The 24,913-nt window shown below is 40.8% G+C and overlaps 1 protein-coding gene across 1 annotated transcript; it reads right to left on the reverse strand.

Annotated features, from left to right (window-relative positions):
• chrm5b (cholinergic receptor, muscarinic 5b) lies at nt 1–24,871 on the reverse strand. The gene is made up of 3 exons (XM_059955601.1): nt 24,774–24,871; nt 23,587–23,703; nt 1–4,136 (listed from the first exon to the last, which is right to left on the reverse strand). Exon 3 carries the CDS (start codon nt 4,020–4,022, stop codon nt 2,487–2,489), a length of 1,536 nt encoding a protein of 511 aa, XP_059811584.1. The 5' UTR covers nt 4,023–4,136; nt 23,587–23,703; nt 24,774–24,871; the 3' UTR covers nt 1–2,486.
• Between the last annotated feature and the right edge of the window lie 42 nt (nt 24,872–24,913).

A 24,913-nucleotide genomic window follows, 5' to 3' on the forward strand; every position in this document is an offset into this window, starting at 1 on the left:
TTGACTTTATTGACAAGATATATGATACATTTGTGGTAAAATATTAAATTGAAACAATACGATAATTGTACAAACATATACAAACCTGCACATCTGCAATACCAACGTTTTTGTAACAAAGGCTTTCCATTCAGTTTGCCAAATAGATATAACATTATTAGATGTAAATTATGAATCAGGTGTTTAGAAGTTCAGTAATCGGCATACAGGACATGTCAATAGTTAGCATGTAAGCAGACCATAGTCAAGAAATGCCCTCATGGAGCCTAATTTAAGATTGATAAAGAAAGAATTGTTTAAATTAGAAAGATACAGTTTTACTACTGACACCACAGCTAAGGGCAGATAGTCACAAGAACCCAAAATCTGATGATTTTTTTATGCATGTATATAACATACCTCTCAATTAGTAAAAATTATTAAATTTTGCATTGGACATTTCCTCTGGAATTTCAGAAAACAGTTCGGGAACCTAACATCAAGAAAGTATGCTCAATAAAGCTTTTTGCAAGTAATGTGAATGAATGCCGAAGCTTTATACAGTTCACTAGAATTGATAAAATACTTTTGAAGATAATAGCATTGTCAATGCAAATGTTTTTTAACTGTAACGAAAAGCACCGAAACATTCACTACTTTAGCAAAGACCTTGGTTGTAACAACATTGTTTTGAACAAAAGAAAACTCAAAATTAAAAAAACAAGGTTTTCTGCATTTAATTTTCATTTTGATTTTAAAAACTATTTTGACAAAATTACAGGCAGGATGGTCAGTTAATATCTAAATATACTATAGGCACATTTCCATTTTTAATTATTATTGGGTGAATTGATTTGTGCTCATGGAAGTGGAAAATGGAATTTCTTGTAGTTTTGGATGTAATTTTAATCTATATGACAGAACTCTTATATAGACCAGACCAGGTTTAAAATATAAAATGTTCATGCATCACAACAGCCCCGACATGGGAAACCATTCTATTGGTGTCAATGCAATCTTTTACACACCCTATACCACTCGTCCTTGCAGCTTCCTCAACAGACAGTGCCATTTAGCATAATACATACAGTTCTGCACACTAAACTCAAATTTGGGACTAAGTAGAATCTTAAATATCTCATTTTACTTAAAAGCTAGCATTTTTAAGGTAATTGAGTTCCTTGTGGAACAGGTGGCATAGTGGTGCCACGGCCTTGCAGGACCAGTGACCAGTGTTCAGTTTCAATGTACACCTTGTATCTGCATATCCTTTTGATACCATGGCTCCTAGGTTAATTGGAAACTAAATTGTCACTGGTGGGTAGGTAAGCGGTGGAAGCTGGAGGGAGTTAGTGGTAATATGGAAGAATAAAATGGGATCGGTGAAGTGTTAGTGTAAACGTGTGCTTGATGGTCAGTGCAGATATTATAGGCTGAAGGATGTATTTCCATGTTGTGTTGCTCTGTGGTCTCACTTTATGAAATAAAGGTATGGTGTATTTTATGCGTTTGTAGTTTAAAGTAAGATTTTGCTGAATGAGGTTTGCCACTTCATTGTGCCTGTGTAAGTAGTCAGATTGAGTTAAACTGCTGTGGGATCCTGTAATGGGTTGGACTGTTTCTGGTTTTTGTATTTATCATACTGAATTTGTTGGCCTCTTGTTAAGTATTTTTGATTTTGTTGTTGTGCTAACCACCTGGTCCTGTACTGCCACATGGAGCCCCTCTATTTTTGGGAAGAGGTCTCCGACTCTGAGCCATGCGTTCGATTATTATAATTCGTAATACAACATTTCAGGGAGTGAAAATTCACTCCGAGCTTCATTTCCTGATCACCATCCAGTAACTCTGTTGAACAGAGACTTCACATGCACAGGTGGTGAGGTGGCTTAAATCAGCCTTGCATTCACACCTTTCCCCCTTCCAGTACTGCAATGGCCTGCTGATCCTGTCACATTTACAGCTGTAGGATATCAAGTGCTGTGAAGCCCCACCTGTCAGTAGGTACTGCTTTTAAGGAAGGAAGGAAGGGAAGAGTAGTAAAACAAGTTACCAAAAAAAACAGACACCTCAGTGTAAATGAAACAACCCTTTCTCTGCACAAGGGATGCATTATGGCATTATTTGACCTATAATTCAGAACCTTAAGCACTGTGATTTGCGTTTGGTGTAATAGTCTTTTTGAATAGTGAAGTGTTTATCATTGTGACAAGATAGCTTGAGGATTAACAAGGGTATGGTGACCAGTGTCATGTGATTTTCCACAAAAAAATTCAGTGCCAGCTCTTAGACTTCATTCCATGTGCTTACAGTTAGCGTTTGGTCTGTTCAGTTTCTTTAATCATAAGGAAGAAGTTCTGTCGAGGCTGTTATTTCAATTCCGATATTTTGCAAATAAACAGTTATTGAAGAGTAGTCAATAATTAGAGGTGGAACATTGAAAGAACTATGTAATATCCGCTTTAATCTCATATTTTAAAGATGTAACTTGCTGCTGGCTAGACAATTCACTTTCGCTTCCACTGAAATAGTAACAGCATTTTGAAAGTCGTACGGAAGGTTTTGTTACACAGAGCATAGCACATGGGGTTAACTGTGCTGTTAACGTAACAGAGCCAGTATCCCAGATGCCACAGTGACGTTGGGATACAGTATGAGCAGAACGTTGAGACTAATACCATGATATTGTACGGTGTCCATGTGATAATGAAAGCCAGTAGAATCGCGCTAAGTGTTTGTGCTGCCTTTTTTTCTTTAATCAAAACCAACCGTTTTCTCTTGGTGATCTGCAGTCTGAGATTTGGATCCATATTTCTAACATATGGAACTTCTGGTTCAGTGGTTGGGCAGGGTGTTACTTTTATTTCAGTGCAACCATTACTTGTGTCTGAGGTGGATGAGGAGCTGCTATTTTTGACAGCTACTTTATTACCTTTGTAAGAGATGTACCTTTTATCCTTCTGTCTTTTCACAGGGGTCACCAAATAATTTTGATTTTCATAATTATTTATCGCAGGAGGCTCTTCTGAGGACACATTTGTGTCATCCTCTCCAGGGTATTCATCGATCTGATTCTGTCCTTGAGACGCTGAGGAGGCAGATTTTGGGGTGAGCCTTTCATCGTCTTCTGACATGGGGTAGTTTGCAAAAGAATCTAGGTTGCCACCTTTTAACCATTCATCTGTAGCATTCTGTATGTGTGTGGATCTTAGAGTCACTGTTGTGCTTCTGTTTGAAGACCACGATACTTGGAATCTTTCCCTGTGTGTGAGCTTGTGGCCTACACATCCAAAGCAGGATGCTAACAGAGTCCTTTTGGAAACAACTACCTCATCTTCAGGGGCGAGGTTTGATGCTTGCAATTCCGCCAGGTCCTTAGTGCGTCTTTCGGTCTCTTTATAGATGCGACAATACAATATCGTCATCACTGACACAGGGATGTAGAAAGCAGCTATGGCCGTGCCAAAGGTAATAGTAGGTACAGATAAAAATTGTATCTGACATTCATTCGAAGGAACCGTTCTTTCTCCAACTAAGTATTGCCAGCATAAAATTGCAGGGGCCCACAAGATAAAGGATATTAACCATGCAAGTCCAATCATGATACCAGCCCTTCTGGGAGTACGCTTAGCCCTATAGGTTAATGGCCGTGTGATTGAGAAATACCGGTCGAAGCTTATAAGGAGCAAATTCATGACAGAAGCATTACTGGCTACGTAATCCAATGCAAGCCACAAATCGCACGTCAGATTTCCCAGCAACCAGGAGCCAATTAATATATAAGAAGCGTAGAGATTCATTGAAAAAATTCCAATGATGAGGTCAGCACAGGCCAAACTTAACAGGAAATAGTTATTCACTGTCTTTAGCTGGCTGTTCACTTTGAATGAAACAATGACTAAAATATTACCTATTATCGTTACAAGGCTCACAATAGCAGTAATAATGGAAATTGATACTACTTTCAATAGACTCTGTCCATCCTCTTGATTGGAGCTGTTACCAGTCATGGATCCATTCCTGAAGAGATCTGATTCCATCATTCTTGAAACTGTCACAATATCCACAATAAGCAAAGAGCAAAGCTTGCTATTCCAATGATGAAAACTAAGGAGTTGCTTTTGCAGGCGTTCTCCTCCTTTGCTTCTTTGATTCTTCTGAGGAAGAAAACATGTTGTTACTGATTTTATCTCATTAAGTAACTTGCTTCTTGACCTCCAGAAGTTAACCTGATTTAATTATTCTAAATGACTTGGCTGATTGATGAAAAACAACCAGGGCAACTCATACAGTTTCAAGTACATCTCAATTGTAAATTTTTGATTCTTCCTAAGATGAAAACTTGAGTTCCTTTTCTTGAAGTAGTCCTTGGTCAGCCAGTAGTAACTTACTACAGAATGACAATAACATTGGTGAAATAAAACACAGTGTAAAAAGTAACAATTATTTGTAGTATAACTTGTTTCTGAAATATTACTGTGCCATAGAAGTAACATAAGTAAGCAGGTTCTTCTCATGAGTGGAAAGTGATCTGTACCCATTACCTTTAATTAACGCAAGCTTTATGAATCTGAATTCCTGCTGAAAGCAGAATCAAGGAATTGAATCCAAATACATTCAGCAATGTGATAGTAAGGTTACGGTGAGGCCACCCACTGATTATTCTGTACAGTTTTGGTCTCATCTAAAATTGGATATATTCACCATAGAAGAAGTGAAGCAAAGATTCACCAGATGGATTTCTGGGATGGCAGCTAGTCATTATGAGAAGAGACTGAGTGGGCTGTGAAATGCTCATAATTTTAGATGCCTTTGAAAGCAAGGAGGATGTTTTCCCTCAACGAAGAAGGGTGTCACAGTTTCAAAATAAGAAGCAAGGAGACATTTCTTCACACAGAGGGTAGTGAATCTTTGGAATCATCTGACTTGAGAGCTGTGGATTTATTGTGTTCAAAACAAAGACCTACAGATGTCTGGATACTGGAAGAATTAAGGGGTACAAGTAGATTGAAGTGGGCGAATGGCCTATTCTAGTTTCTAATTCTTGTATTCATTAAATAAATGCAATTGTATGTCCCTCATCTTGGGGACAAGCCCTCTTCTCATTACTAACATCAGGAAAGAGACACAGGAGCCTAAAGACTCACACTGAAAATGTTTTAGGAAAACCTTCTTCCCCTCTGCCATTTTTTTTCCAAATGGGCCATAAATCCATGAACACCATGTCACCATTCCTCTTTTGAACTGTTTATTTATATCTTTATTGGAACATAGTAATTTTTTTAATGTCTTGCTCTGTGCTGTTGCCACAAAGCAACATGTTTCATGGCATGTCAGTGATAAACCAGATTCTGATCCTGGAAAGTGTAACTATTTCTGTCCTTTAACCAATTCTGTGAGTGGCATATCAGGTTAAAGCTCAAAGTACATGTATGTAACCATCTGCAACCCCGAGATTCATTTTCTTGCGGGCATTCACAGCAAATACAAGGAAACACGATAGAATCAATGAAAAACCACCCACAACAAGACAAACAACCAATGTGCAAAAGACAATAAATTGCGCAAATACAAAAAAAAATAATGATATTAAAAGCAGACAGCCTTGTGGTGCATCAGTACCGATGGTGATTGCGGAGGAGATGTTGTTGCCAATCTGAACTGACTGGGGTCTGCAAGTGAGGAAATTGAAGAAACCAGTTGCACACAGAGGTATTGAGGCTTAGGTCTTGGGGCTCTTGATTAGTTTTGAGGGGATGATAGTACTGAATGCAGACCTGTAGTCAATGAAGAGCGTCCTGACGTTCACATCTTCACTGTCCGGATGCACTCATTTTGCTGCTGCCATCAGGAGGGAGGTACAGGAGTCTTGGGATCCCCATCTCCAGGTTCGGGAACAGTTATTACCCCTTGGTGACAGATAAGTATTGTTTGAATGTGCAGAGAAGCTTATATTTCACAGCTTTTGGAGTGGCTTTTTAAACCTATATGTTATACTCATAAGTACATATAAGAATCAGGTTTATTATCACTGTGAAATCTGCTGTTTTATGACAGCAGTACAGTGTAGTACATAAAGTATTTCTATAAGTTACAAAAAAATATAAATTTGTGCCAAAAAAAGAGCAGCATAGTGTTGAGTTCTGGTCATTTGGAATATGTAAGTATTTAGTAAGCAAGCGCACTCCCCCGTTATGTGTGTGCGCATGGGAGGAGGAAAGGGAATTGTGGGATATAAAGGTGGCAGGCCTCAGGAATTGAACGGAGATGTTGATAGTAAAGTTGCTTAAACAAATGAAAAATGTGACATTGTTCTTTGGGTGTTAACAGGATAGTTTCCAATTATAGAATGCCACTAGCATTTGATGACAGCAAGCTTTATGAAAGCTGGAACATGGACTTGTGTTATGGAACTGGAGAGAATGAAGCAAGCCTTGGCTGTTGTGTCATCGTTTTCGGGAAGAGCAAGAGAGTCCACGATGGGAATTTTGGTGGAAGACTTGAACAAAGATGACGGTATGAATATGCTCTGTCTTGAATTGACTCTGTTTTTACAAAGAAAAGGATTGGATCTATGAGGCTTATTCAGACTTCCACAAAATTTATAGACAATTCTAAAAATATGGCTAATTATTATTACTGATTTTGAACAGAAGTACAGGTGCATACATTGAATATAAAATGGAACTTTCTGACACTATTAGCTTTTAAATTGTTGGATACTGCATATCTAGGCATACAGGTCAGACAGCTAGTGTTAATTGTATGCAGAGAACTTACATTTGCACTTATGAAATCAGCACTGAAGAGGACTTTTGGAGAAAAGGTCACTAAGACAACAGTTGAAATTAGTTTGAATCAGAAAATGGCAAACTTCACTGAGAAGAAACAAGCGAATAGCAAGCGTAGGTCCCAGAAGGACCAAATAAGGGTACCATTATCTGGCACAAATCCAATAAACACGTACAGTAGGAGATTAAAATGTGCGGTATCTCTAAGTATTTATCACTGGGCAAGAAACTGTTGACACAGAAACAAACAAGTTAAGCTAACTGAAGAAAATAACAAATGTTAAGATGTAGAAGTGCCATATCACATTGTTTGTGAGGTAATCACTTACTAATGCAGAGATTTCCCAGCCAGAGGTTTTGATGAAGATCTGCTGTTATTGATACAGCATGCACACGCACAGTGTGTGGAGAAAAATGGCTTGAAAGCTGTGTAAGTGAACTAAACTGGAATGAAGTGCAGAAACTGGTGAACACAGATACAGCCAGTTTTGAGGCATTCAAATTTGGTGATGGAAATACTGTATGTTCCACAAAAAGAGTGAAAGTACCCATAAACACAGGGCAGACAAATTGTTACATTGAACAATTTAATGGTGGTACCAGTGAACATTCCATTACTCTTGAGTAAATCTTCCCTAAAGGAAGCAGGAGCAGTTACTGGATATGGAGAATGATTCAACAGCCACTGTCTCTTCAGCTCATCGGCTCCAGATATTACAGTGTGAACATTCCAGATGAAGGTATTACTGAGAATGAATGTGAGAGTGAAGTATTAACTTTCACACAAAACATGACTATAGATGAGAAAATGTTGTTTGTTTGAACTTCACAAGAAGTTTGGACACGCTTCAATTGATAGACTTCGCAAACTGCTCAAGAGTTCAGGAAACAAAGATGCAGATTATTTTTCAATTCTAAAATTGACAGCTGTGAGACATGCCAAAAGTTTGGAAAATCCAAACCTAATCCTGCATTTGGTCTGCCACTAGCATCTGAATACAATGAAACAGTAGCCATAGACCTACATGAACTGCAGCAAGAAGTATGGTATCTCCATATCATTGATAGTTCACACCTTTCAGTGCTGGTAGCATTGTTAATACAAAGAGACCCTCAGAGATACTGCAGAGAACTTTAACACTGAAACAAAGACAACAGTGGCATATAGTACTTGGAGTAATGGACATCTGGAGTGAAACAATCAAACGCTTACAGAAATAATGCTGAAGGTAAAGAAAAGCAAGGGCTATGATTGGAATACAGCCCTGGACTGGGCCCTTATGGTGAAGAATACCATGTACAATGTATATGGCTACAGCCCGTTATCGATTGCTGTTTGGTCAGAATCCAAACCTTCCCTCTGTACTGGTTGACAGACCACCTGCTCTAGGTGACCCTACAAGGAGTGATTGGGTTGGGAAACATATTTCAACACTGCATGCAACAAGGAAAGCTTTCACTGAAGCAGAGTGTTCACGGAATTTGAAGAGCACTGAGGGTACGGGTCCATCCTACAAATGACAAATATGACACAGGGGACAAAGTGTATTACAAAACAGCATACTATACAGAATAGAAAGGTCAGGTTGGAGTATTCGTGAGACATGGAGGTACAAATGTGGGAGTGTATCATTCTAGACTAGATAAAGCACAAAATGAAGACCATCAGAACACCATGGAGAATGACATAAAAAATGAAAAGCACTTACCAGGAACATGGCCACATAGCACAGACAGGGATGAAGAGAGTGCAGTTGGGGACTCAATAGAGTTGCTCAATGGTGGCACAGACAGTGCGGAAGAGAGTGCAGATGGGAACTTAACAGACTTGCCTGAGCAGAAATTATCACAAGTGCAAAGACAACATGGAAGTTTCAGTCTTAAAACAGGACAAACTGTGAGATTTGTAGATAGATATTGGTATCTCATACAAGGCTGAAGTCTTAGGTCGAGCAGGCAAAGCCACAGGGAGAAACAAAAGTTGGTAGAACTTGAATTCCCTAGAACCAGTCATGGACACTGGCACTGCAGAGTCAATTGACATGTCACGTGTTTTCAGACTTCATGTTGAATCAAGTACAGATCAGGCTGGACTATCTGAGAAATGTCAAGTTGAAGATGTCCTAGTAACTAAGGAGGTGTCTTTTGAATCTGCAAAACAGGATAAAATCAGTAGTTGGAGAAATAACGGTGTGTTTGAGGAAGTTAGAGAGATTAGCCAAAAGACAGTGTCTACAAGATGGATGTGCACCCTGAAAGAAACCCCTTCAGGAATTATACCAAAAGCACACCTAGTAGCTAGAGCTTTTGAGGAACCGAAATTAGAAGAACTCTGAAAAGACTCACCAATGTATGCATCAGTCTCTCCCACTACTTTTCTCAGTAATATGTTAAAAGAATTGGCAACCCCACCGTATGGACATAAAATCCGCATTCTTACAGGGAATGGACTTGTCACATGACATTTGTATTCAACCCTGCCTGAAGCCAGAAGTGAAAGAACACTGTGGAAACTCAGGAAGTGTGTGTATGGTCTAACAAATGCATCACTCTACTGGTATAAAAGGGTCAAGGAAATAATGCTAAAAACAGATGGAAAGATGTCACAAGTGGATCCAGCTGTGTCTTACCGGTAGATTCAGGATTTCATGTGATTGGAGTATTTACCTGTCCTGTAGATGACCTCAGAGGGGAGGCTCACAAAACTTTGCCACGAAGGTTATCTCTCAGCTAAAGTCAGACTTTCAGGTTGGACAGGATGAATGTGCTATGCAGGGATAGGATCCCTTGCTGTCGACAGAACAGTAGAACTGGACAAGGAAAGCTTCTTCAGACAATCTGCATTGAATCCTACTGTGCCACACAATGGGAGGCACCCCTCAGTGAAAGATGGGCCAGATTCTATGGGTGGAAAGACACGGCACACCTGACATTATGTTTGAAGCCTGCAACTTGGCATCCAGCAGAAAAAATGCCACAGTATATATTTTAGGAGAGGCAAACAAGATAGTGCACAGAATTTAATCTGAAAGTGTAGCCTGGAAGTTTCAACAGCTTGGAAAAGATAACTCACTGAGACATGTTGTCTTCGGTGATGCCTCACTCTGAAATCCTTCTGATGGAGGGATTCATGGGGGATATTTTATTGTACTGATGGGAGAAGGAAGATTTTCATCCCTCTGTTGGGAATCAAAAAGGATCTGAAGAGTTGTAAGGAGTACGCTGGCAGGAGAAACCCTGGCAATGTCTGAAGGCATTGACAATGCTGATTTTCTGGCCACACTCTATTCTGAGCTTTTCCATAGTGACCCAAAGAAGAACAGTCTACAAATAACTTGTGTCACAGATGAAACTACTCTTTGGTTGATGCCATCAAATCCACTAGTCAGTTACAGAGAAGAGGCTTCATCTAGAGATAAGCAGTATCAAAGAACTTGTCCAAGCATTGAGAATTCATCACGTGCTATGGTCAACTACAAAGGAGCAACTAGCTGACTGTCTCACAAAGAAGGGAGCTCCAGCTCTTGAGTTGTTAAAGGCACTTGGTGAAGGCATTTGGTACCTTGAGAATTGTATTAACATCAAGGGTTAGAACTATTTCTCATATCCCAATGGACATTCAAATTGTTTGGACATTTGAACTGTCTTTAAATTTATTTTCAAATTTGAAGTTTGTAACATATACATAAAAAATATGGGAGATTGTTGACTCCTGTTCACTTGAACTATGTAAATAATTAGTACATATGCGTACTCTCCGTTTTGCATGTGGGAGGACGAGAGAGAATTGTGGGATGTAAAGGTGGTGGCCCTCAGGTATTGAATGGAGACATTGAAAGTAAAGTTGTTTAAATAAAAGAAAAACTTGTCCTAGTTGTTTGGGCGTTAATACATAGCAAGATAGTGTTCATAGACCACTCAGAAATCTGATGCCAGAGGGGAAGATGCTGTTCTTAAAATATTGAGTGTGTGTCTTCAGGTTCGTGTATTGAGAAGAGGTCATGTCCTGAATAGTGAGGGTCCTTAATGATGGATGTCTTTGCAATGCCTTTTGAATATGTCCTCTTCAATGGGGAAGCTCATGTTCATGATGGAGCTGGCTGAGTCTAAAAACTTCTGCAGCTTTTTCTATCCTGATATACATGCATGCTCTTAATGATCGTTATGGAATGTTTAAAAAGCAAACACAAGGAAATCTGCAGATGCTGGAAATTCAAGCAACACACACAAAATGCTGGTGGAATGCAGCAGGCCAGGCAGCATCTATAGGGAGAAGCACAGTCGACGTTTCGGGCTGAGACCCTTTGTCAGGAATGTTTGGAGGGGTGTTCTCTTCTACTGACCTACTCTTTCCATCCCATTAGTAGTATATTTGACATGATAATTATTCACAGGAGAAGAGAAAATGTTAATAAATAAATAAAGTGTGAAATAAAGGTATGTAGGATGACTCATGTCTTTAAATCGTCAAATAGACTGATGAATCCAAATTTAACATCTAAATGATTTACAGCACATAATGGGGCCATTCTACCCTTCATTTCCATGCTGGCCAAAGGATTCAGTATTCTAGCTTCCCTGGCCTTGATAAGTGACAGTGCCTCAAGTACTCTTCCACGTCCTCTTTAAATATATTAGGAAGTTCTCCCTCTACCAACTTTATTAGTAGCAACATTCATACCAAAAATTTCCCTAATGCCCTTTTCATCCTTTTACCCAATAGTTCATATGTATGTCTCGTTGTGATTGTTCTCTTGATGAAAATGGTCTCCCCATACACTCTGTGTCTCCATGGGGTTTCCGCAATATCGCCATGTTTGAGTCTCCATGGAGTTTCAGCACCTTGATTAAATCTTTTCTCAACTTCTTATATTCTGTAGAAAATAATCTCAGTCTAGCCAATATCGCCTCAAAGTGAAAAGTTTTCAACTCTCACAATATTGGTAAAACTTCTCTGCATGGTCTTTCGTGCTATCAGATCCTTGCATATCAGACTCTTTTAGAGAGACTGAGGAAGGCTAAACAGTGGATAAGGCATAAATGCAGTCAGTTTGATGGGTTGAAATGTGACTATTTTAATGCAGGAAGTATCAGGGAAATGGTGATGAATTTAGAGCATAGGTTAGTACATGAAACTGCAACATCCTGGCCATTACAGATATTTGGCTGACACAAGGGCAGGAATGGCTGCTGGACATTTCAGGGTTTAGATATTTTAAAAGGTACAGGGAGGGAGAAGAGATGGGGGAGTTGCATTGCTAATCATGGATAGTAAGACAGCTGCAGAAAGGGAGGACATCATGGATGGGTTGTCTACTGAGTCAGTATGGGTAGAATTTAGAAACAAGAAGGGAGCAGTCACTCTATTGGGCTATTCTATAGACCCAATTGCAACAGAGACACTGAGGAGCAGATTGGGAAGCTGTGGTGAACTACATATACCTGTCTGGACATGCCCCCCCACCCCCACTAACTGCTCCTGTGGCTCCTCCCACAGACCCCTGTATAAAGGTGATTGGAGGCACTGCTCCTCCCGCAGTCTTCAGGATGTTGTGTGGTGGTCTCTTGCTGCTGACAGTGCATTCTTCCAGCTAATAAAAGCCCATCTCGACTCACGTCTCCGAGAGTTATTGATGGTGCATCAGAAGCAGATTTTGGAAAGGTGAAAAATAACATGTTTGTTGTTATGGGTGACCGTAACTTCCCTCATATTGACTGGCACCTCCTTAGTCCAATAGACTTACCTAATTATTGCCCGTCACACTGCTGGCATTTAGGGCAGCATTGATGGTTCCTCTTGGTCTTGGCATTGTTCAGTGTTTCCTTCATCTTACCAGTAACTTTCTCTTGGTTATCACTACGGTCAGCCCTTAATAGTTTTGCTAAACAGAGAGATCTTGGGATCCAAGTTCATAGCTCTTTGAAAGCGGCTACACAGGTCCACAAGGTGGTTAAGAGGGCTATGCAATGCTTGCTTTTATTAGTCGAGGCTTTGCGTTCAGAAGTCAGGAAGTTAGGTTGCAACTTTATAAAACTCTGGTCAGGCTACATCTGGAGTATTGTAAACAGTTCTGGTCACCCTACTAAAGAAAATACGTTGAGGTTTTGGAGAGACTGCAGAAGAGGTTTACCAAGATGCTGCCTGGTTTAGAGGGCACGTGCTACCACGAGAGGCTGGATAAACTTGGGTTGTTTTCTCTTGGAGCGTCAGAGGCTGAGGGGAGATCTGATAAAGATCTACAAGATTATGAGAGGCAAAGATAGAGTGGACAGAGAGTATTGATTTCCCATGGTTGAAATGTCTAATACCAGAGTGGGCATTAAGGTAACAGAGGATAGGTTCATCAGGGATGTAAAGGGTAAGTTTTTCCTCAGATAGTTGTGGATGGCCAGAATGTGCTGCCTGGTATGGTGGTGGAGCAAGTACATCAGAGGCTTTTAAGAGACGTTTGTATAGGCACATAAATGAGAGGAAGATGGAGGGATATGGACATGGTGTAGGTAGAAGAGATTAGTGTTTGGGTGTTTTCGATTTGTTTTTTAGCTGATACGGCACAATATTGAGGGCCAAATGGCGTGCTGTACTGTTCTAAGTTCTATTATACGTTGCTATTCTGAAAAAAACATCAAACCAGCACTAACATTAATATTGTGCAGTACCTGTGAAATCAACTGATTGTAATTTAGTGCTTAAAAAACATGGAGATTGTAATCCAGTGAGGGAAATATTGCCACTTGCAAATCAATAATATATCGATTGCAATCCTACAAGAAATTCCAATTGCAATCTTACAAAAAGTTCAGAGTGCAAACCTATGATATTTTGATGCAATCCAACAATATTTTGATTGCAGTGCTAGTGATAAAAAGTACATGCAAATTAAGTTTTACATGAGATTAAACTGAGACAATGCCAAAGTTGAGAAACCTACTACACGAAAAGGGGGAGCTGAATCTCCAGTAATGTGTGAACAGATGATTGATGGTTTGAGTTCTTACCCAAAGAAAATGTTTCAATTTGATAAGAAAATATCTGAATGAAGTATACCATCAATGTAGAGTTGATAAAGAAGGCACGTCATAAGACCTTGAGAATGCCTGAGGAAAAGAGCAAACTTGGATAGGGTAACTGTTTTATCACAGTTAAAGATACAAACATGTGGTCAGTCTGAACAAGTGAAGAAGTTTGCTGATCAATTGGGAGAGAAATGTGAAACGTTTGGTAAACTACAAAAACAGTAAAAAGTCTAAAAGCAAATATTTGCACTAACTGAACAAGTGAATAAACAACATTGGTATAATCGAATCTAAGGGTATTGTATGGAGCTAAGAAATAAACTGAAGCAGTATCAGAAAGTCCAGCAACCCCTGACATCTCCTTTGTATCTACTTCCAAGTGCCCTAAAACTGTGCCCTCTCATATTAGCAATTTCAGCCCTGGGAAAAAGCCTCTCACTATCCATATGATCAATACCTCTCATTTTATACTCCTTTATCAGGTCACCTCTCATCCTCCATCACTCCAAGGAGAAAAGAACGAGTTCACTCAACCTATTCTCATAAGGCTCCCCACTCCAGGTAACATCCTTATAAATCTACCCTGTACCCTTTCTATAGTTTCCATATCCTTCCTGTAGTGAGGTGACCAGAACTGAGCACAGTACTCCAAGTGGGGTCCTATATAGCTGAAAGATTACCTGTCAGCTCTTGGACTCAATCCCATGGTTGATGAATACCAATACATCGTATGCTTTCTTTACACACAGTCAATCTGTGCAGCAGCTTTGAAAGTTCAATGGATTCAGACCCCAAGATCCCTCTGATCCTCCACTCTGCCAAGAGTCTTACCATTAATAATGTATCCCGCCATCATATTTGACCTACCAAAATGAAGCACCTCACACTTACCTGGGTTGAGCTCCATCTGCCCTCTCTGCCCAGTTTTGCATCCTATCGATGTCCCGCTGTAACATCTGACAGCTCTCCACACTAAAAACAACACCCCCAACTTTTGTGTCATCAGCAAAATTACTAACCCATCTCTCCACTTCCTCATTCAAGTCATTTATAAAAATAACAAAAAGTAGGGGGTTCCAGAACAGATCCCTTAAGCACAGCACTGGTCACCAACCTCCATGCAGAATATGACCTGTCTACAACAATTCTTTGCCTTCTGTGCGCAAGCCAGTTCTGGATCCACAAAGCAAGGTCCCCTTGAATCTCATATCTCCTTATTTTCTCAATAAGCCTTGCATGGGCCACCTTATCAAACACCTTGCTGAAATCTATATACATTATATCCACTGCTCTACCTTCATCAATGTGTTTAGTCACATCCTCAAAAAATTTCAATCAGGCTCATAAGACATGACCTGCCTTTGACAAAGCCATGCTGACTATTCCTAATCATATTATACCTCTCCAAATGTTCATAAATCCTGCCTTTCAGGATCTTCTCCATCAACTTACCAACCACTGAAGTAACTAAGACTCATTGGTCTACGAGTTCCTGCGCTATTTCTACTCCCCTTCTTGAATAAGAGAACAACATCTGCAATCCTTCAATCCTCCGGAACCTCTCCCATCCCAACAAACATCATTGCCAGAGGCTCAACAATCTCCTCCCTCACTTCCCACAGAAGCCTGGGGTATATCTCGTCCAGTCCCGGTGACTTAGTCAACTTGATGCTCTCCAAAAGCTCCAGCACATCCTCTTCCTTAATGTCTATATGCTCAAGCTTTTCAGTCTGCTATAAGTCATCCCTACAATGGCCAAGGTCCTTTTCCATAGTAAATACTGAGGCAAAGTATTCATTAAATATCTCTGTTTGATCCTTTGGCTACATACACACTTTTCCACTGTCACACCAGATTGGTCCTATTATCTCATGTTTTATCCTCTCGCTCTTCACATATTTGTAGAATGCCTTGGGGTTTTCCTTAATCCTGCTCAGCAAGGCCTTCTCATACCCCCTTCTGGCTCTCCTAATTTCATTCTTAAACTCCTTCCTACTAGTCTTATAAATTTCCAGATCTCTATCATTACCTAGCTTTTTGAACCTTTCATAAGACTTTCTTTTCTTCTTGACTAGATTTTCAACAACCTTTGTCCACCACGGTTCCTGTACCCTACCATCCTTTTCCTCATTGGAACGTACCTATGTAGAAGGCCACACAAATATCCCCTGAATATTTGCCACATTTCTGCCATATATTTCCCTGAGAACATTTGTTCCCAATTTATACTTCCAAATTCATGAGTGATAGCTTCATATTTCTCCTTACTCCAATTAAATGTTTTCCTATCTAGTTTGTTCCTATCCCTCTCCAATGCCATGGTAAAGGAGATAGAATTGTGATCACTATATCCAAAATGTTCTCCCACTGAGAGACCTGACACCTGACCAGGTTAATTTCACAATACCAGGTCAAGTACAGCCTCTCTTCTTGTAGGTTTGTCTACATACAGTGTCAGGATATCTTCCTGAACACACCTAACCAACTCCACTCCATCTAAACCCCTTGCTCTAGGGAGATGCCAATCAATATTGGAAAAATTAAAATCTCCCATCACGACAACTCTGTTCTTATTACACCTTTCCAGGATCTATCTCCCTATCTGCTCCTCGATGTCCTTGCTGCAATTGGGTGGTTTATAATAAAACACCCAGTAGAGTTATTGACACCTTCCTGTTTCTAACTTCCACCCACAGAGACTCTGTAGACAATCCCTCCATGTCTTCCTCCTTTTCTGCAGCTGTGACACTATCTCTGATCAACAGTGCAATGCCCCCACCTCTTTTGCCTCCCTCCCTGTCCTCTCTGAAACATCTAAAGCCTGGCACTCTAAGTAACCATTCCTGCCCCGGAACCATCCAAGTCTCTGTAATGGCCACAACATCATAGCTCGAAGTACTGATCCACACACTAGGCTCATCTGCTTTGTTCATGATACTCCTTGCATTAAAATAGACAGTCTGAGCGCATTCTTTCTCTATCACCTGCCTATCCTCCCTCTCACACTGTCTACAAGCTTTCTCTATTTGTGAGCCAACCGCCCCTTCCTCTGTCTCTTTAGTTTTGTTTCCATCCCCCCATCAATTCTAGTTTAAACTCTCCCCAAGAGCTTTAGCAAACCTCCCCGCCAGGATATTGGTCCCCCTTGGATTCAAGTGCAACCCTTCGTTTTAGTACAGGTCACACCTGCCCAGAAGCGGTCCCAATGATCCAGAAATCTGAATCCATACCTCTTGCTCCAATTCCTCAACCACGCATTTATCCTCCACCTCACTCTTTTCCTATACTCACCGTTGCATGGCACAGGCAGTAATCCCGAGATCATTGCCTTTGACATCCTACATTTCAGCTTCTTTCCTAACTCCCTGTGGTCCGTTTTCAGGACTTCCTTCCTTTTCCTGCTTATGAGGTTGGTATCAAGATGTACCACAACTTCTGGCTGTTTTCCTTCCCACTTCAGGATATTGTGGACATGATCAGAAACATCCCAGACCTGGCACCTGGGAGGCAAACTACTATCCATGTTTCTTTCCTGCGTCCACAGAATCGCCTGTCTGCCCCTCTGGCTATAGAGTACCCTAGTCTTCTGAGCCACAGGGCCAGATTCTGTGCCAGAGGCATGGCCACTGTTGTTTCCCCCAAGTAGTTCCCCCCCCCCCAACAGTACAAAAACAGGAGTACTTATTGTTAAGGGGGACAGCCGCAGGGGTACTCTGTACTCTCTAGTATCTGACTCTTGCCCTTCCCTCTCTTGACTGTTACCCATTTATCTGTCTCCCTAGGCCCTGGAGTGACTACTTGCCTGTAGCTCCTCTCCATCACCTCCTCACTTACCCTGACCAGCTGAAGGTCATCAAGTTGCATCTCCAGTTCCCTAATCCGGTCCCTAAGGAGCTGCAGCTCTCCTGGACATCCCACATCTGACACCCAGTACAGAATATCGGCCTCACAGACATACATCCTATTCATATTCTTCACAAGTAACTTACCTCACCTTGACCCGTTATTGCCGAAGCCCTGTTGAGCCAAAGCCCTCCTACTCTGACTCCCTCTACTCTGTTGCCCGCTCTATAAAGCTGTCTTCTTTTAAAATTCTTCCCACCGGTCTAATTCACTGTCATCCATGTGCCTGCACAGTCATGCCTTGACTTGTAATGTATACTTGTGAGTATCACATGATTTTGATGATGTTGTTAATGCTGTTGGGTATATCTGAAAGAAATAGTAGTCTTCCTTAAGACAGCATCATGTACTAGCACTTAAGTGGTGGGGGGGGGGGGAATGTGCAGTAATAGGCAGGGAGCACTGTACTTAAATACCTGACAAGTAACAGGATTTGAACAGAATATCTGTTAACTATGAAAATTCAATAGAATTAGCAATCTGGTATAAGAAGTCCATCCAACATTGCCTCAGCCTCTTTTGTCTTTCCTCTTTGTTCTGTTAGGGTCTCTTTCTCCCCCTCCATCCACTCTCACGCTTCATTTTTCTGCTTTCATCTTCTTTGCGATATTAGCACTTAATAAACAATCGTAAGCAACAAGTTTTATGCCTCAGTCTTGACTTCTGAAGAACCTCAGAACGAGAGCATTGGTACCAAACAGGACATTCTTTTAAAGTGAATGGAAAACAGCTTAGGAGAGCTGTCAGCGGTAGGTTTGTGTACATAGAAATTGATAAATGTCTAGAATGCCCTGCTGGGAGTAGTGGTACATTAGCAATATTTAAGAGACTCTTAGATAATCATATGGAGGAAAGAAAAATGGATGGCTATGTGTGAGGGAAGGATTAGATTGATCTTAGGGTAGCTCAAAAGAGTGGTAAAATATCATGGGCCAAGGTGCCTGTACTATGCTGTACTGTTCTATATTCTATGCCTAGTGTCATCAGGTTTGATTAGAGAATCTACAGTTATATTTACTAGAATTTAGAAGATGAACAGTTAACTTGATTGGCTATTTTGGGGATCTGATGGGGATGGGGAGGGGTTGGTAGATAGATAATCCAATTAATTCCACCATTTGAAGTGACTTGGACTTGTGGTAATGTTTGGAAGTTGGGGTCAGGTCTTTCAGAAGTGAAGCGAGCGAGCATTGCAACATGATGAACTGGTAGAAATTTGAAGCGTTTTCCCACAAATGGGAGTTGATGCTTGGTTAATTGTATTAATCTGTTCACCAAGGATATATGGAAAAGGCAGTTATATATAATTAGGTCACATAAACCATTAATTGGTGGATCAGCTTCTAGATGCCAAATAGCTTCCTCCTTTTGTAATAATTCTCAATAGATTTTGATCAAAAGTGTTTATGTGAAGATTTGTAAATGTAATGCATTTATATTTTACTCAGAAACACAGCAACATAGTTAACTCTAAACTAACCTCTAAAGTAGGAAGTCACGGCTTAAGAGAAGTTGGTGATTTCCAATCAATTTCAGTTTTGGAAGTGAATCTTACATAAACAAATAAATGAAATAGCAAGAAGTTTGGTGATAGACGTATGACAGGAGTGATGTTCCAGGAGACTTCAAGAGCATGGGGTAGAATGATTGAATGAAGTCAGGGCAAAAGGTCACTCACACCTCCTTCATAACATCTCTTAACTATTTCATAGACTTGGTCACTTAGCCCAAGGTTAAAATGTTTGAGCAACTCAACAGGTCAGGCAGTGTCTATGGAAAAGAGTAAATTGCTGACATTTCAAGCTGAGATCCTTCATCAGGACTGGAAAAAAGACATTAGACTAAGAAAATGGGGGGGAGGGGGAGGCAGAAGTACAAGGTGAAACCAGGAGAGGGGTAATGGTGAAGCAAAGAGCTGGGAAGTCAATTGGAGAAAGAGATAAAGGGCTGTAGAAGAGGAATCTGATGGGAGAGGACATAAGGCCTTGGAAGAAAGAGAAGTGGGAGGAGCACTAGAGGAAGGTGGTGGGCAGGTAAGGAGATAAGTTGAGAGAGGAAAATGGGAATGAGGAATGGTGAAGGAGAAGCTTGGGGTGGGGTGCATTTACCAGAACTTTGAGAAATCAGTGTTCATGCCATCAGAATATGAGGTGTTGCTCCTCCAATCCGAGTGTGGCCTCATCACGACAGCAGAGGAAGCCATGGACTGACATGTCAGAATGGAAATGGGAAGTAGAATTGGAACAGGTGGCCACAGGGAGATCCCACATTTTCTGGCGGATAGAACATAGGTGCTCAGTGAAGCAGTCTCCCAGTTTACGTCAGGTCTCACCAATATACAGGAGGCCACACTGGGAGCACTGAATAGGTGTCCAAGATGATGAGAGACATTGATCGTGTGGATAGTTGGAGGCTTTCTCCCAGGGCTGAGATGGCTAGCACGAGAGGGCACAGTTTTAAGGTGCTTGGAAGTAAGTACAGAGGATATGTCAGGGGTAAGTTTTTTACACAGAGAGTGGTGAGTGTGTGGAATGGGCTGCTGGCGATAGTGGTGGAGGCAGATATGATAGGGTCTTTTAAGAGACTCCTGGATAGGTACATGGAGCTTAGAAAAATAGAGGGCTAGGGGTAACCCTAGGTAATTTCTAACATAAAGACATGTTCGGCACAGCTTTGTGGGCCAAAGGGCCTGTATTGAGCTGTAGGTTTTCTATGTTTCTGTAACTATCTAATATATAGAAAGGAGAGATTTATTGGTGCAGGTGCATAGTTTCCTGAAAGTGATGACACATATGCAAATGATAAAGACAACATTAGGCATGCTTGCCTTCTTCAGTCAGGGTACTGAGTATAGGGATAGGGATGCCATGTTATAGCCATACAAGACCAAATATATGGCCATATTTGGAGTACTGCATTGTTGCTCTGCTGTGGGAAGGATGTCCATTTAACTGGAACAGCTGCAAAAATTATTTAGGAGGATATTTACCAGGACTAAAGGATATGAATAATAAGGAGAGAATGGAAGGACTAGGACTGTATCATGATATGATAGAATTCACCCTGCAATTTGAGAAGGAGAAGATAAAGTCAGATGTATCAGTATTATAGTGGAGTAAAGGGAATTCGGGCGGCATGAAAGATTAGCTGGCCAGAATTGATTGGAAGGGAACACTAGCAGGGATGATGGAAGCATTGCAATGGTTGGAGTCTTTGAGAGCAATTCAGAAGGCACAGAATAGATAAATCCCGAAGAAGAAAGGCAATCATGGCTGACGAGAGAAGTCAAAGACAAGAGAGTGGGCACATAATAGTGCAAAAATTAGAGGGAAGCCTTTAAAAACCAAAAGAAGGCAACTAAAAAAGTCATAAAGAAGGAAAAGATGGAATACAAAGGTAAGCTAGGCAATAATATATATACCAAAAGTATCTTCAGATATATGGATTGACATGTCGGAATGTGAACAGGAAGTAGAGTTGAAGTGGCTGGCTGCCGGTGACTAGTGGTGTTCCATAGGGGCCTGTTTTGGGACCGATTCTTTTTATATTACATGTCAGTGATCTGGGTGACAGAACTGATAGCTTTGTGGCCAAGTTAGCAGATGAAACAAAGATAGGTGGAGGGGCAGGTAGTGTTGAGAATGTAGAGAGGCTACAGAAAGACAGACAGATCAGGAGAAGGGGCAAAGAAGTGACAGATGGAATACTGTGTTGGAAAGTGTATTGTCATGCACTTTGGTAGAAGAAATAAAAGTATAGGCTATCTTCTAAATGGAGAGAAAATTCAAAAATCCGAGGCGCAAAGGGACTTGTGAGTCCTTGTGCTGGATTATCTAAAGGTTGAGTCAATGGTGAGAAAGACAAATGCAATGTTAGCCTTCATTTCAACAAGACTAGAATATAAAAGCAAGGATGTTATGTTGAGGCTTTATAAGACACTGGTGAGGCATAACTTGGAGTATTGTAGGCAGTTTTGGGCACCTTATCTAAGAAAGGATGTACTGACATTGGAGAGGGTTCGAAGAGGTTCATGAAAATGATTCTGGGATTCAAAGGCTTTTCATATGAGGAGTGATTGAGACTGGGCCTGTACTCACTGGAATTCAAAAAAATGAAGGCGGACCTCATTGAAAACTATTAAATGTTGAAAGGCCTCAATGGAGTGGATGTGGAGATGATGGTGGGTTATTTAAGACCAAGGGACACAACCTCAGAATAGAGTGATGTCCATTTCGAATGGAGTTGAGGAGGAATTATTTTAGCAAGAGAGTGGCGAATCTGTGGAATTCATTGCCACAGGCAGCTGTGGAGGCTAAATCATTGGGCATATTTAATGCAGAGATTGATAAGCTCTCATTTAGTCAAGAAAAAAAGGCAGCAGATTGGGGTTGAGTGGGAAATGAATCAGCCATGATGAAATGGCATAGCATACCCAATGAGCCAAATGGTCTAATTCTGCTCCTGTGGTTTTTGATCTTATGGTCTTTCTCCGCTGGTATGTTGGTGGCTGAGAGGTGAATTAGAATATTATGAAATTGTTATAAAATAATGAGAAGAGATAAGGTGAATTGCATTGTGTTTTCTCCAGGGTGGTGGGGGGGGGGGGTCGCTAAATTGAAAAGTCATAGGTTTAAAGTGAGAAGAAAAACAATTAAAAGGGAACTGTGGGGTAACTTTTTCCAAACAGCAACTCATACATATGTAGAATGTGCTGCTAGAGGAAGTGGTGGAGGCCGGTGCAGTTAAGATATTTTAAGCACATTTATTACAGGGATAAGGAAGGTTTAAGGCGTATGGGCCAAGTGTGGGAAAACAGGACTGGTTTAGTTAGGCATCTTGGATGGCATAGGCAAGTTGGTTTGAAGAGCCTGTTTCTATGATGTCTGTCTCTATCATGCAAAGATCCTGCAGAATGCAGCATGGCATTGAAAATTCTGTACTTGGCTCACTGAGGGCCTTGTGCCTCTCCAGATCAGCAGGAGTGATTAACAAGATGTTATATGTCAACATATGAGAGGCAGCCTAGGAAATGGAGTAGGTTGGAAGTGGATCAGCCTCTTCTGTCACAAGCTGCTCGGCTGGCATACTTCCTATTGCACTTGAAAGAATTTAAGAAGGAAGCAAGAGCAAGGAATGTAGTCTGGGTGCAAAGTTTCAATATTAATCACAAGGAAGGGCTTGTCAGCTCAAGGAAATAGCAGCTTTATTGGGCTTGCAGCAGCTGGAGGGAGAATCATACGGGGGACAAGTGAACTTGACTTTGATCTTGCCAATTTGCTTGTTGCCAGCCTCTAGCAATAACTGGACACAAAGAATCATGGAAAAGAAAGGTCATGGCGCTGAAAGGTGCATCTTTCAGTTCCTTTCCCACACCTTTTCCCCATAGCTCTGCAAACAATTTTCCATCACTGGCTATCCAATTCCCTTTTAACATTGTTTCTACCCCTTCAAGTCCCTGATTAAACTAATATTCTTTGAAACAAGATTATTTCCCTTGCAGAATTTTATAGTATCTTAAAATGATGTTTCAAAAATCTTGACCCATTTGCTCAGGGGAAAGATAACTTCCATTTATCTAAACTCATCTTAATTCTGTACATTTCTGTAAAATTTCTTCAGTGAAAATATCAGTAGCAGAAGAATTGTTTTCAGAAATGTTCTGGACAGTACGATCAGGTGCCATTTACCATTACCCTGCTCATCAATGACCAGACTGAATTTTGCCAAGACCACATGGCTCTAACCTTATGGTCCAAGTGCATGCAGCGCACTGAGATTAATAGGTAAGGTGGGAGTGACTGCCCTTGACATTAACCTGAGCGAAACGTCAAGGAGCTTTGGTAACGTAAAAGATATGCACACAAAAATGAAAACATTCCAATGATTGGAACCATACCTCATAGAGAGGTCGATGATTGTAGTTATTGGATATCAATCATCCAATCCCCAGGACATCTTTGATGGAGTTCCACAAGTCAGCATCCAAAACCCAGCTGGCTGCTTCATCAAAGACCTTTATAACACAAGGTCAGAGTTAAGGGTTGGAGACACATGACACTACCAGTGATTGTTTCATGATATTTAGTTCTATTCACAATCACTTAGTGAATGAAACAGACTATGCCTACACACAGCAAGATGTAGATAACATTTAGTTATGGCCTGATAAGTGCCAAGTAATATTCATATCAAGCAATGTCTATTTGCAACAAGAAAAAAATCTAATCACCTTTTCTTAACATTAAATAGGATTATCATTGTCAGATCCAACTACCATCACCATTCTGGGGTGCATCACTGGCCAGAAACATCGAGAACATCCACAAAATTACTCTGGCTTCATGAGGAAGGTTAGGGGCTGGGGGTACTACAGTTAGTGATTTACCACTTAACATCCAAAACCTTTCAGACACCTATAGGATGCAATGTATATTTGTCTACAAAATATACAGCTTTTACTCACCTAGGCTTCTCCAGCAGGACATCCAAAACCAATGACCTCTTTCACCAAGAAGGACAAAGGCTTCAGGTGTATGGGAAAAGCACTACATAAACTTCTCCTCTAATTTACACATCATCCTGACTTGGAAATACATGGCCGTTCCATGATTGTTGCTCAAGTATATATCCTGGAACTCCTATGCCATGGCTACTGCACCAGAAGGACTGCACTTACAACAAGCTGGAGGAACTCAGCAGGTCGGACAGCATCCGTAGAAATGAGCAGTCAACGTTTCAAGCCGAGACCCTTCATCAGGACTCACTGATGAAGGACTTCGCTGATTCATTTAGGGGTGGGCATAAAAACTGCCTTTGCCTTTAATGCCTTGAGCTCAAGAAGCTCCCAAATTAAACTAATTACTGTTCTGATGTCCTAGCATGTTCTTTGTTCTTTTATTTCTGTCAAGTCATAAGACCAGAAACACAGGAGCAGAATATGGCCATTCAGCCCATTGAGTTTGCTCCAGTCATGGTCACATGGCTGATTTATTCTTTTCCTCTCAACCCATTCTCCTACCTTGTCCCTGTAATCATTAACACGCTTACTAAGCAAGAACCTACCAAACACCACTTTAAACATACCCAATGACTTGGCCTCCACAGCCAAACCAGGGGACTTGCTGCAGAGTTCTCAGTCAGTCGTACATCCTGCACGAAAATAAGCATACAAAGATTAGTTCAGACTTTATCTTAATCTCAATAGTAAAGATGAAAGTAGTTAT

The sequence above is a fragment of the Hypanus sabinus genome, chromosome 2, assembly GCF_030144855.1.
Source record: "Hypanus sabinus isolate sHypSab1 chromosome 2, sHypSab1.hap1, whole genome shotgun sequence".
Lineage (NCBI taxonomy): Eukaryota > Metazoa > Chordata > Chondrichthyes > Myliobatiformes > Dasyatidae > Hypanus > Hypanus sabinus.

Bases quoted from the DNA above. Each gene is read 5' to 3' on its own strand.
- chrm5b (XM_059955601.1), bottom strand. From the start codon at position 4,022: ATGATGGAATCAGATCTCTTCAGGAATGGATCCATGACTGGTAACAGC.